At 43.6% G+C, this 12,027-nt stretch overlaps 1 protein-coding gene across 1 annotated transcript in view; it reads right to left on the bottom strand.

Moving 5' to 3' along the window:
* Positions 1–2,775: 2,775 nt before the first annotated feature.
* The window catches only part of LOC103358536 (CUB and sushi domain-containing protein 3-like), a gene marked incomplete at its 5' end in the record, with an annotated part of 221,174 nt that continues 211,922 nt past the window's right edge, over positions 2,776–12,027 (bottom strand). Inside the window, 8 exons of the mRNA XM_008283549.1 lie at positions 2,776–2,935; positions 3,497–3,632; positions 5,085–5,172; positions 6,180–6,316; positions 7,425–7,583; positions 8,386–8,445; positions 10,952–11,131; positions 11,233–11,344. Of these exons, the coding sequence (XP_008281771.1) occupies positions 2,776–2,935; positions 3,497–3,632; positions 5,085–5,172; positions 6,180–6,316; positions 7,425–7,583; positions 8,386–8,445; positions 10,952–11,131; positions 11,233–11,344 (1,032 nt within the window). The remainder of the gene's footprint in view (positions 2,936–3,496; positions 3,633–5,084; positions 5,173–6,179; positions 6,317–7,424; positions 7,584–8,385; positions 8,446–10,951; positions 11,132–11,232; positions 11,345–12,027) is intronic.

Genomic DNA, 12,027 nt, shown 5'->3' with positions numbered 1-12,027 from the left:
TCTCTTTTTGCCGTGAGAGACGATGAACACACCTTCACCCAGAGCCGGGTAACAGTTTGGCCATCAAACAAGTGGGTTCTATTAAGAGCTGGGATTTCTGTGTTGCCATGACTACACTGGGTTCGTTGACATCTCTGAACTATAGATTTAAAAAATAAACAAAAAAAGCATTAGTACAGAGTTGTGATGTGCAAATTTCTGTGGCCTCGTACAAGTGTAGCAGCCAGGTGCCGTTACTCCAGCTCATCGTTAAAATGTTTTCTGCAATCACGGAGAACACTGTTATGTATCTGACACTTCCAGCTAAAGAGCTGAATGATGGCAACCAAACTCCACCGATTAGAAATCTGCCATCTGTGATAAATGTTGTGAGGAAACATTTAAGAGCGTGATTGTTGCTGGCAAACCTTGCATCTCAACAATAATGACAACAACAGTACCACTGACACTCATGATTGCCTCAGTGGGAAAGACAGTGATGGTGAGAAGGAACTTCACGTTTACACAAGAGATTAAAATAAACCGATTTCATGTTACAAAGGAACCAAAATACTGTTTGTGACTTCTGTGAACAGCACATAGTTGTAATATCTTTTATTCGGATATTTCTCTCTTTCTTTCTTTTTTTTTTTTCTTTTTCTAAAAACTCTGCTATAATCTGTCTTTCCCCCTCAGCCCCTCCCCTGTGGTAAATATATAGCACAAAAATATAGGTGGTGAATGCTCCCGAATATATATGCAATAGATTTACAGATCAGAAGATTCTGCAGCAATAACAAAGAAAGAAGATAAGCACTCTCAGAGTGCACGATTACAGTGGAACGGCGTCCACCATGGTAGGGCTACAACCCTGTTTGTCTTTCTTTCAGCCTGTCTACCGGTCTGTCAGCCTGTCTCTGTGTCCATCTGTCTGTAAGCCTGGTAATCTGGGTTTAAACCTGTCTGTCTGTCTGTCTGCGGAGTGGAGACGCTGCATGATGGAGTCTGCAGCCGTCCGAGACCCTGCTGGTCCTTCTTAAACCTGTCTGTCTCGTTGTGTGACTTGTCTCAACGCCACACGTCTCCATCTGACTCTCCAGATTTCTAGTGCGTGTACCTGTCATCTCCTCTGTCCGTCATTCACTCTGTCAGGTCTGTCTCTCTCTAACCTCTCTGTCCCTGTGTTAGTCCATCACTAAGTGGGTAGACAGGTAGTGTTCCTGTAAAATGTGCTTTAGTGCCAGAGCTTTCTCTGTTTCTCAAAGTCTGTTTCTTTGTTAGTCCATCAGAGTCCTCTGTATCCGTTCGGCGTCTTTCTGATCAAAAATCCGTTTGAATTCACAGGATCAGGAACATCTCTCTCCTCAAGGCCGCGCTCTGTCTGATCTGATTCGTGATGCAGGAGGAGGACCGACCTCTCTCGGTCGATGATTTCAGGTTAGACAGGCTCTGATTGGCTGCGTTACGATTTTAGGATCTCGTCTTTTCTCTTAACGATTCCCGCACTCTACTTCCAGTTCAGTTAGGGGGGCCGTCTCCGTCTCCTTAGCCTCCTCTCTTATCCATTGGATGGGAAAGGGCAGTTTATCCATTAGATGAGTCAGTCTCTCATCTGTTCTATTAGCGCTAGCTCCCCTTTAGACTCCTCTTAGTTTTGCTTCGCTCTAATCCCAGTTCAGTCAGGATTATAGCTCCGTCTCCGGGGCTGCCCTTATCCTTCGCTTAGGAGTTAGTCTCTTTTCAAAGCAACTTTTGCTACCGTCTGCTAGCGTTAGCCATCCTAAATTCCATTTCAGTAGAAAAAGACAAAGAGGCTGGTAATGCCGGCCTCTGGTTGTCATGGAGACAGGAGGTCATCCCGTCCTGGTTGTCGGGGTGTTGTATTTCCGTGGTCGATTTAGAACCAGGCTCCTGTTCACAACGAGTCGGTGCGGTTTTACTAGTGGTCTGCTGGTGACAGTGTTTTTCTTACTGTCAGTGTCGAACCCAAATAAAACAGTTTTCTTTGCCTCACAGTGTCTTTTTATGACATCGTCTTCGTGTCACGTCTCCCCGTGTGTGGCCGCCGCGATGCTGCTTTTCCTCATAGTTAAGTCTCTGTTCAGCTGACGTGACAACATCAAGCTGTTTTTCTAGTGCAGTTTATCTCTGTGATATACAACCATGGAGCACTGATGATGTATCCTCTCTCTCTCACACACAGAGCTCAGAGTGGGTCTTTCTCTTCTCCACAGCTTTGTGTGAAATACAAAAATTGGGGATTGCGGGTTGCGGTGACATGTCGCGATGTCTGACTAGCAGCTCATGGCTTCATCGTTTGCACTGGCATTAAAGACAAGTCTGTGAAGTTCAATTAGAGATCACAGTATAATGGCTGCGTCTAGTTTAGAATTGAATTAGGACGAATCCGCGACCCGCCGAGTCTTGGAGTCAGAAAAAGATAACAGCCAGTGTGGTTGCGTCCTTTTCGTTGATCTCGCTGTGCGTTCACGCCGGCTGTTTTTGCGTCTGTCGAGGGCAGCAGACCTTGTTTCAATTTCAGTTTCGGATACAAAATGCGGTTTTGTCGAGGGGGAATGAATGCTGGGTTTTGGTCTCAGCCGGAGAGCTTTCCCCTCTGCTGGAGGGGTTTAGGTTTTCTGAACTGGGAATGAAGGTCTTCTGTAATCAGTGTATAGACCGTGCCGCCGCCGACGTTGGGAGTCGAGGCGCACGTCTTTCCCTTCCGCAGCCTCGTACCAATTGTGGTCCCATTGGATATCTGAGTCATAAAGTTCAAGTAAGAAGAATCCATCCTCAGACCATGGTACAGACAGTGTTTAGATTTGGATCAAATCTAACGGCCTTCCCCTCCACGGCCTTGGTGTTGGTGTTGTACATGGGGTTCTCAAAGGCAGCCTGACCGTTGTTGTTTTCGTGGACCGAGCAGCCCGTGTACTGCGTTTTTGGTGTGGTTCTGTGAAAAGAAACAAGCAAACGTTAATACACTGAAATTGCTTTAATTGTACATTTATATAACATAACTGAGCAGCCGGTGGACAACAGTGAGTGCAGTCTGGGGAGCGGAGGCATGGTAAACAAGCTTTAAGAAGGATTAGAGAGAGTGTTGTGTGCTTTTTAGGAAGCCAAGCGAGATTCCAATCAGCCCATCCAAAACTAATTCCTTCAGCGAGCTTTTTTTCTTTTTTAAGATATTAACAGCAGAACAGAAGTTATTTGCATCTGTTAACAATGCGAGCACCAGTCAATTGTGCTTCACCCATATCTCTGAAAAATCCAATTTACCACCTCCTAAACAGAATTGTTTTGCAGCACAGTTTGCAGCAGACAGTGACTTAACTGTGTCTTAGCATTTCAACAACCAGAACCACTGAGGCAGGTGTTGCTTTCATGAATTAGACAGCTTCTTAAAATGGTAACAATGCCTTTTTTTTTTTTTTTTTAAATGTTTGTATGACAGTAATGAAAAACAGAAGCGAGCTAATGATGCCATGACGGTTTATTTTTAAGGACGTACCTTTGTTTGTAGAGATAGAAACCGAAGCCAGTGAAGATTAGAGCGAAGAAAGGCACCAGAATAGCGATAGCCACTGAGCTGCTGTTGGTACCCAGCTGAGGGGGTGGCGAGTTGTGACTCTCTGACATATTCAGACCTGAGAAATAGGAAGGAAACACACACAATTAGTTTGGATGACATGATCAAATCACCGAGCGAAACCACAAGCTTGTTATCCTGGAAAACTAATGCAACAAATTATTGTTGCATGATTAAAAGAAAAGGATGTCTTGTAATAGCTGTCTTGTACTTTATGTTGTCGGTAGTTGTCGATGTGATGTCTGTGGCGGCGGGGATGCTGGTAATTGGCAAAGGACTGGCATGTTACCCCCACAGCGGTTACAAGTGAAGATGCCAGAGGATCGTAATTATTTTCTGCTTAGCATTTCCAGGTGATGTAGGACTTGGAGATGGAGATGGTGGATGGTGGATGGTGGATGGTTGAGGCTGAAGGCTGCGTCAGCGTCAGCAATATAGTCACTAGCAGCCCCCTCGCTTTCTAAATGAGTTCTTGCTGGCAGTTTCCAGTTATCATTTGTAGTCATCCATCCATCCATCCATTATCTATACACCGCTTAATCCTCACTAGGGTCATGGGGGGCTGGAGTCTATCCCAGCTGACTCAGGGTGAAGGCAGGGGACACCTGGACAGGTAACCAGTCCATCACAGGGACTGGTTTAGAGACAGACAACCAAGCACACTCACATTCACACCTACGGACAATTTAGAATCTCCAATTAACCTCAACATGTTCTTGGACTGTGTGGGAGGAAGCCGGAGAACCTGGAGAGAACCCACGCTGCACGGGGAGAACATGGAGACTCCACACAGAAAGATCCCGGTGCCCCTATCGGGACACGAACCGGCAACCTTCTTGCTGTGAGGCAACAGTGCTACCAACTGCGCCACCTTGCAGCTCCATTTGTAGTCATTCATAGTTATTTTAAAGACTTGTGTTTAATTTTTTGTTCTTTATTTTTATCGTTTGTTTTTTACGAATATGTAGCAGAAGGAAGACAAAAAACAAAAAAAGCCTCGATAGAAAAAGAACAGCGGATTGCCATGTCTCTACAATTTGCTCCCAAGTTGTTATCAGTATGATTGTCCTCATGCTGTCGTTGTATAAACAGTCCACTTCTCCCATTTTTCTTGACATAGTTCTTCTTGAGTTCTTATCTTATGGGTCAACAGTACCATTACATGTATCTCACTCACAGTCCTGCTGTGTTGGTGGATCTGCTTTATACCATTTCTCTGTGATTGCTTTCTTGCAGGCTGCTAAAATAATTTTCAGTAAATATCTGTCCTCTTTTAATACAGCATTGTCTGACATGTTTCCCAGATACAGCCCAGAATTTGAATGATTATCTGACGAACAACCTCCCAAAAGTGTATGATTTTTAGACAAAACCAAAATACATGACAGTGGTTTACATTCATATTTCCACATTTTCTCCAGCATGGCCGTGGTACCGACGTGTGTTTATTTCTAGTTCTGGGTGTGACGAAAAGACTTGTGTTTTTGGTGTTGCTACGAGAGAGTCGTACCCAGTCTCTGCAGTCCAAACTGTCCGTAGTCTTTTCCCTGAATGAAGCCCTGGAATACGTAACTGGAACCATCAGGCTCTGCTGAAACCTGGAGAAGGAAAAGACAGGAGACGAAAAAGACTGGTTGATCAAGGGGTTTTAGGACAAAGAAAGACAAAGAGGCAGCTGTTTTTATGTCAACACTGCAAAGTTCTTTATGCATTAGGTAGGTTATGGATATTGTTTTTTGTTTTTTTTTTAAATTCCCATCATTGATTAAACCCCCAGAAACTCAGCTCCATGTGTCAGTTACATATTTAAAGTTTTTTCAATTAAAAGAATTCCTTTATGCTGTAAATTGGCTGAGATGAAACTCTACACTGTTGTTTCTGTGTTGTGAATCCTTCGTCTTTCCTCTCTCACCCGTCTGCTTTCTGCAGCTCGAGCTCACTCTGCTCTAACACTGCAAAATCGCTCCATGATACACAACGACAAGCTGCAGTGTTGGAGAACTTCTGCCATAAAATGTTTGAACCAAAAACCGAAGACCAACAATGACACAGAAAGTTCAACCCTGCGAGTTGACAAAATGGGTTTCTGAGGTCTGTCGTGTGTAAAACCCTAAAAAGTCTTGAGCTGTGTGTTGAAGACGGTCACGGGCACACTGCAGGCTCATGGTGGCGATGCTCAGTGATGGTGCTGACTGTTTAGTTTGCTCAATAAATGTTTTGAAGCGCATAAAAACACCATATGGACATGTTAACAAGGTAAAAAGCTTGATTTCCACCAGAGGGGATCTTTAAGACCCATCTGCAGGTACTTCATGATAAATATTTATGCAGTCTTTCACTGCAGTACTTAGAATTACACAAAACAATGTTTAGGTAGTTTCTTTTTTTTGATTATTAAGGCAGCGAATGCAATATTTATTTAGCTTACCAATCCAAGAACAGAGTGAAATGTCTTCCTCAACACAAATTCTCTATCTTTAGATTGTCTAATAAAAATAATGTCACTGTAGTGAAATGTAAAGATGATGTTTGTCTTCTGTCGCAGTAGGAAACCATTATTTGATGTTGTCGATCTTTTTTTTTTAAAAAATCCACTGAGACTTACGAATCCGTCCATGGTCCAGGAGTCGTCTATGATCTTGGCTGGAGAGATGGCCGAGTCTTTCAGCTGGTTTCCCTGGTTGGCATAGTTCACCTGGTACATCAGCAGCAGCAGCCTGGCCTCAGAGGCTTTGTACACCCCTACAGAGGAAAGAATGGACGCCATGTTAATAATATAACAAAGAACATAATGGCTCGCTTACTACAGATCATTAGATCCTTTATAGGTTCCTCGTTTCCCGGGCGCATCAGCAAGTTACACATATCATGCAAAGAAAGTTGTTTCATTACGGCCAAAAAAAAAGGAAAACAACAACCTGAATGCAGCTGTCAAAGGAATTAAATGGAAACTGACACAGTTTTGACAGCATGTTTAAAAAAAATGCAGATTTACTGGAACTCCTAAAATCACTGCCATCATTATGATATACTTGGACAGCTTCAGAGGAGCATTTTCACCTTCAGTCTTTATGCTAAGTCAGACTGAACACATTTTCACTTCGTACTAATACACAGACTAACAACTGATATCATCTTCTCGCTTCCCTCTCAGAAAGAAAGCACATGTACACTCCCCACAATGCCGAGCTACTCCTTTAGAAACAGTGCCTGGGTAGAGAAAACTGAACATCTTAAGAAAAAAAAAAACCCATGCAAGTTTTATGCAACTGGCCACTGGCCTTTCTGTGACTGCGTGAGTGCAGCTTTAGCTGTTATTGATCTAAAGCTGCTCCTTTAAGCCAGAGGACGGGATGCTAAAAGTCTGATAGCAGCGTGGTTTTGTGATATGGTGTTTGTGCTCTCTGCTACTCCAGGAACCAATTCTAGCTTCAACAGGATTTGTGTTTTAATAGGGTCTTAACCTCCTGCTGACGCTGTTGTAGGACCCTGGGAGGTATGAAAGTGTGTGAATATATGTGTGTGTGTGAGAGGAATTTTGGGGAAAATACAGTAACAACACTAAAAAAAAAAAAAAAAAAAAAGAATCATGAGAGCCCTGAGAAAGAAGTGAAATTCAGACACGAAGAGTTCGGTTACTAGAAAACAGCACAAATGATTAAAGGTGTTCTCTGAAAGTGCTGAGTTCCACGTTACACTTAATGTCTGGGTGTTTTTAGTTACCACTGTACAGCACCATAACCATGACAAATTACCACGACCTTTCCTTTTATCACACCATGTCAGAGCATAAATCCTCTATTTCCAACATGATGTGGAGCGCTATATAATTAACCGTAATGCAACATGCCTGACAGGAGCAGCTCCATGTTGCCGTTGCTAAGGGTAACGTTGACTCTTCCGGTGGTGGAGTTGAAGCTGGTGATGCTCAGGGTCATGGGCTGCTTCCTCCCACGGTAATTATAGGAACCTTTCCATATGTAGTTGGGAGCGAAGACGTCGTCTGGAACTGGAGTGGAGAAGAAACCAGAAGTGATTTAGACTCAGATGTATCCAGTCTTTTAATGCTTTTTTATACATTAATAGTCAAGAAAATGTCACAACAATGAAATCACTTGTTGATTATTAGTCACAAATTATTGTCTCATACCAAACTAGTATTACTAAAATATGCAATAACAACTTAAGAAAGACTCTAGTTTGAGATCTCCATCGACTAGATAGAATCATAGAGGTTCAAATCTCGCACTTAAATGAAAAAAAAAAAAAAACTCTCTTCAAGGTGTCACAAAGCCGTCGCTTTTCCTCCTGCCATCTCAACATGTGCTATCGTGAAAAACAAAGACTTCCTGTGTGGCTTTTGGCTGCCTCTTTCGGTAGATTTAAGGGCTGCTTCCTGCTATGATAGGTACAGGACCTTGTTCATGCTGCAGCTATTGGAACTTCATGTGCAATGAGAGGTAAGAGGAGGCTTTGAACTGAGACAGAATAGGACAGCTCACAACAGGGCAGAAGCTGGAAAATAAAGAGCCGAACAAAAAAACCCGTAGCGTTGAAAAAGAGCAGAACATCACAGCGGTTAATTTACCTTTCTATGTGTGGCGAGGAAAAATAAATTATTTAGAACTGCGATTGGAAAGCAGTAAAGTGCAATAAAATCGACAAGGACGCAAGAAGAACATCAGTCTGGAGAAGAAGTGAGCAATGTATTGAACCACAGACTAAACCAGACCGAAATAGAATAGATAAGAAGGAGAGTCAAGAACAGACAAGGAATGGTCCTAGTGTGGAATACAAAAGACACAACTGACCGTTTAGTTTGGGGCTGGGAGTTCCTGTTACTGGTTTCACGGGTTTCTTCTTCTCTCCAGCTACACACGAGACAGAAAACCAGAAGGGAGGAAGGCGACGTGTTATTAAAAGTCATTAGCAGAACTGCGGGAACACAGCATGAAAAGATATTAAATTGTTTTTCCCTGCGTCTTGTTTAACATATAGGCCTATTAGCAGACATCTTCAGAAGCCCGTTTCATCCGGGGAACAGCGCACTTCACCAAATGACCGCATTAGGATGCAGCGTTGGCCGCTCTTAGTTACACATGTGCATAATGAGTGAGAAGTGCGCCGGAAAGGGTCAAGCAAAATAAACCTCTGTAATGGTTATTTGGAGGCAGAGAAATGCTAATAGAGTTCGTGCCCAATAACTGTTGTGCATATTAGATCCTTTTAAAAGTGGCCCGGCGACACTTTGGGCTTCGACCGCTCGCGACGGCCTCTATCGTCGCTTCAAGATGCAGCCATTGTTGCCAACGAGTAAAAAGCGAGCGAGGGAAGAGGGCATTTGTCCTAGAATCTCAAATTGGATCAGAGAGTGTGCTCCAGTTTTAAAAGACGACTTCGGGGCAACGGGGTGGCAGCCTCGGTGGAATGATTTCAAGACTGAAGCTTGTGGTTTTTGTTTGCACAATGAGGAATCAGGAAGATGGTTTTTTTGGGGTCTTTTTTTTGGCGTGAATAAGAATAAATTACGTCAAGCATTTTGTAGCTGAACAAGAATTGGAATCTACATCTTAATATTTGCTGTGGTATCGATGGGCTGGTGTAAAACAATACAACAACGAGCAAAGAAAGGCTCAGAAACCACCCTGACTGGAATAAATGCAACTACTTTTTTACAATATGTACACAAGCAAAAAGTATTATTAGAGGATTCAAGCTTTAAAACTATGACTGAAAAATTTGAGAAGCTCCAATGTCCCAATATTTAAGCCCTTAAACTGTACAGTGGTGGTTCTGCACAGGGGCATCCGGTGACCAGTGCCCACATGTTGCTGGTCCCTGTGCTGACTGAGTAATAAACTGATCACTTTATAACAATGACAAACTAATGTGTCTCTGTGCTCTCAGCCCCCAGAGTGACGCCTTTCTAAAGGACAGCACCGTGTTTTCATTTGGCCACCTGTACAATGCAAACATCGATGATTTAGGACATGAACTACAGCGATTTCAGAGAATTTTGGATCGAACAATACAGAGTGGTGAGACACATGGAGTACAGTCGAGCTGATCCGTTTCATTGAGCCATACAGAGAAATTGTTTTTTTTTCAACTCTTTCAACTGTGCAGGATCGCCGTCACTCTTCCAGTAAGCGCTGCCTCCTGTGAACACAGTTTCTCCACTCTGAAACTGATACAAACGTTCCTGCGGTCCACCATTTCTGATGATCGACTCAGTGATCTTGGTGTCCTGAGTATAGAATCCAGAAGGGCCAAGGCCTTGGATCTTAACATATTTCAGGACCAGTTTGCCAGACAGCACAACCACCGCTTCCTGTTGCTGTAATGATGCTGGATGTTGAATGGCAAGAAACCAAACCACTTATGTTATCCATCCCTCCATCCATTATCTATACATCACTTAATCCTCACTAGGGTCATGGGGGGCTGGAGTCTATCCCAGCTGACTCAGGGTGAAGGCCGGTTCACCTGGACAGGTCACCAGTCTATCACAGGGCTACACTTAGAGACAGACAACCAAGCACACTCACATTCACACCTATGGACAATTTAGAATCACCAATTAACCTAAACATGTTTCTGGACTGTGGGAGGAAGCCCCCGGAGAGAACCCACGCTGCACGGGGAGAACATGCAAACTCCACGTAAAAAGATCCCGGGTGTCCTCATCGGGACGCGAACCAGCGACCTTCTTGCTGCCCCACTTATGTTTTGTGTGACTGATTTCCAATGTTCCTTAAGTTACACATCTCAGCACTGATAACCTCATTGTTTCAGTTGATGTATTTCTTTGTAAAAAAAATAAACATTTGTTTAATTTTAATATAAAGTAAATAAAACTTTTTAGTGCGTAAACATCATTGCTGTTGTTTTTTAATGTGCCCCTGTGATTAAACACTGGCCCCACCTTGTCCAGAACCGCCGCTGCATACTGTTACCCTTATAGATCTATACTTTCCACCAGCTGTCTGTCATGACTCACCAGGACACTGTTTAAACCTGATAAAAAAAATCAGTCTGTCACTCTTTGCTAAGTTGCTGGGGGGAAGAAAAAACGGCCTCATGAGGCGTGATGAATTCCTGACCTCACCTGTGAGGCCCCGGATGGGACAAAACACCACGGGACCTTTTTTTTTTTTTTTTTAAATCTCTATTGTATTCGAGCTGCCAGACTCGCCACCAGTCCACAGGCTGACCACCCCACCACGATGTCTCACCCTGCTCCAGATGGCCGCTCTTTGTCAGGGTGTGAACTGACACAGTGTCATTGAGCAACATTGCATTCAAACACTCCGTCTCCTCTCGGTAAACAAATACACTCAGTATAGACACGTATTACTCTAAAAACGAACCGCTTACCTCGACATATAGGCATCTTTCCGGTCCAAGTGCCGTCACTCTTGCAGACTCTGTGCTCAGAGCCCCCCGCCAGGAAGTAGCCGTGCTGACAGCTGTACACTAAGGTGTAGCCAAACCCTGGCAGATCCATCCCCACCACGTCCACATGGAGCGGGCTCTCCGGCTGCTTGCAGACGTGGGCTGTAAGGTCGGAGAGGCGCATTGCTCACTTGGGTGAGAGTCTGACGGACGCTTAGGTTGAACGGCTGAACAGTTAACAAATTGAAAAAGATGTTTCTTACGTATGCACTCGGGTTGCGTTCCACTCCACGTCAGATCAGGCTGGCAGGTTCTGGAGGAAGATCCCTGAATCAAATGACCTGGTTGGCACTGAAATGACACCACACTCCCCACCTGTGAGCAAAGAGAGACACAAAAAGAGTGCACACAGGCAGAGATAAAGAGAGTTTGACAGTTATACTTGCTCGTAGTGCAAAAAGAGTCTGTATGTCTTCAGAGGAGCTTCACAGGAGTAGATGGTGCTTATTTAGTTTAAAGAAGACAGTGATTGTAACTGATGAGTTATTGCTGGGCAAAAAACCCCCAAAACACACGCATTAAGATACTTATTCGGAACTATATAAAAGCTCTTATTGAGTGTTCCTTGGTGCTGACAGAAATAAAGGCACAAAGACGTGTAGATAACTGCCGTGCAATGACTCTGCAGCTGCAAACGCCTGCAACAGTAACTGATTAAATTCAAAAATTCTTACTTCACCCACACAAAAAGGCATAAAGATCCACCGTTCTCGTTGTGTGCACTAATGCATTCTGGAGTACAGTCGGATCAATATGAGGCTTCAGCAGTCTGGGTCCATCAAATCAAGCGGTTATTTACAATATTGTTGTCGTTTTAGTGAAAATGCCTCTTTGTGGTTTCCATGAACTGTGTTTCCTTATTTACCCTGCTGCAGTGGAGGAGGGGGTGTTTCCTGGCTGCAGCGGGTTTTCTAGGGTTTTTTTTTTTGGGCAACATACCTAAAGTATATAGTTTTTTGTGTTTCATTTTAAGGGAGACAACAATCTGACATCCTGAT

The sequence above is a fragment of the Stegastes partitus genome, unplaced genomic scaffold (genome assembly GCF_000690725.1).
Source record: "Stegastes partitus isolate 25-593 unplaced genomic scaffold, Stegastes_partitus-1.0.2 Scaffold318, whole genome shotgun sequence".
Lineage (NCBI taxonomy): Eukaryota > Metazoa > Chordata > Actinopteri > Pomacentridae > Stegastes > Stegastes partitus.
This window is presented reverse-complemented; position numbering and strand designations above follow the sequence as displayed.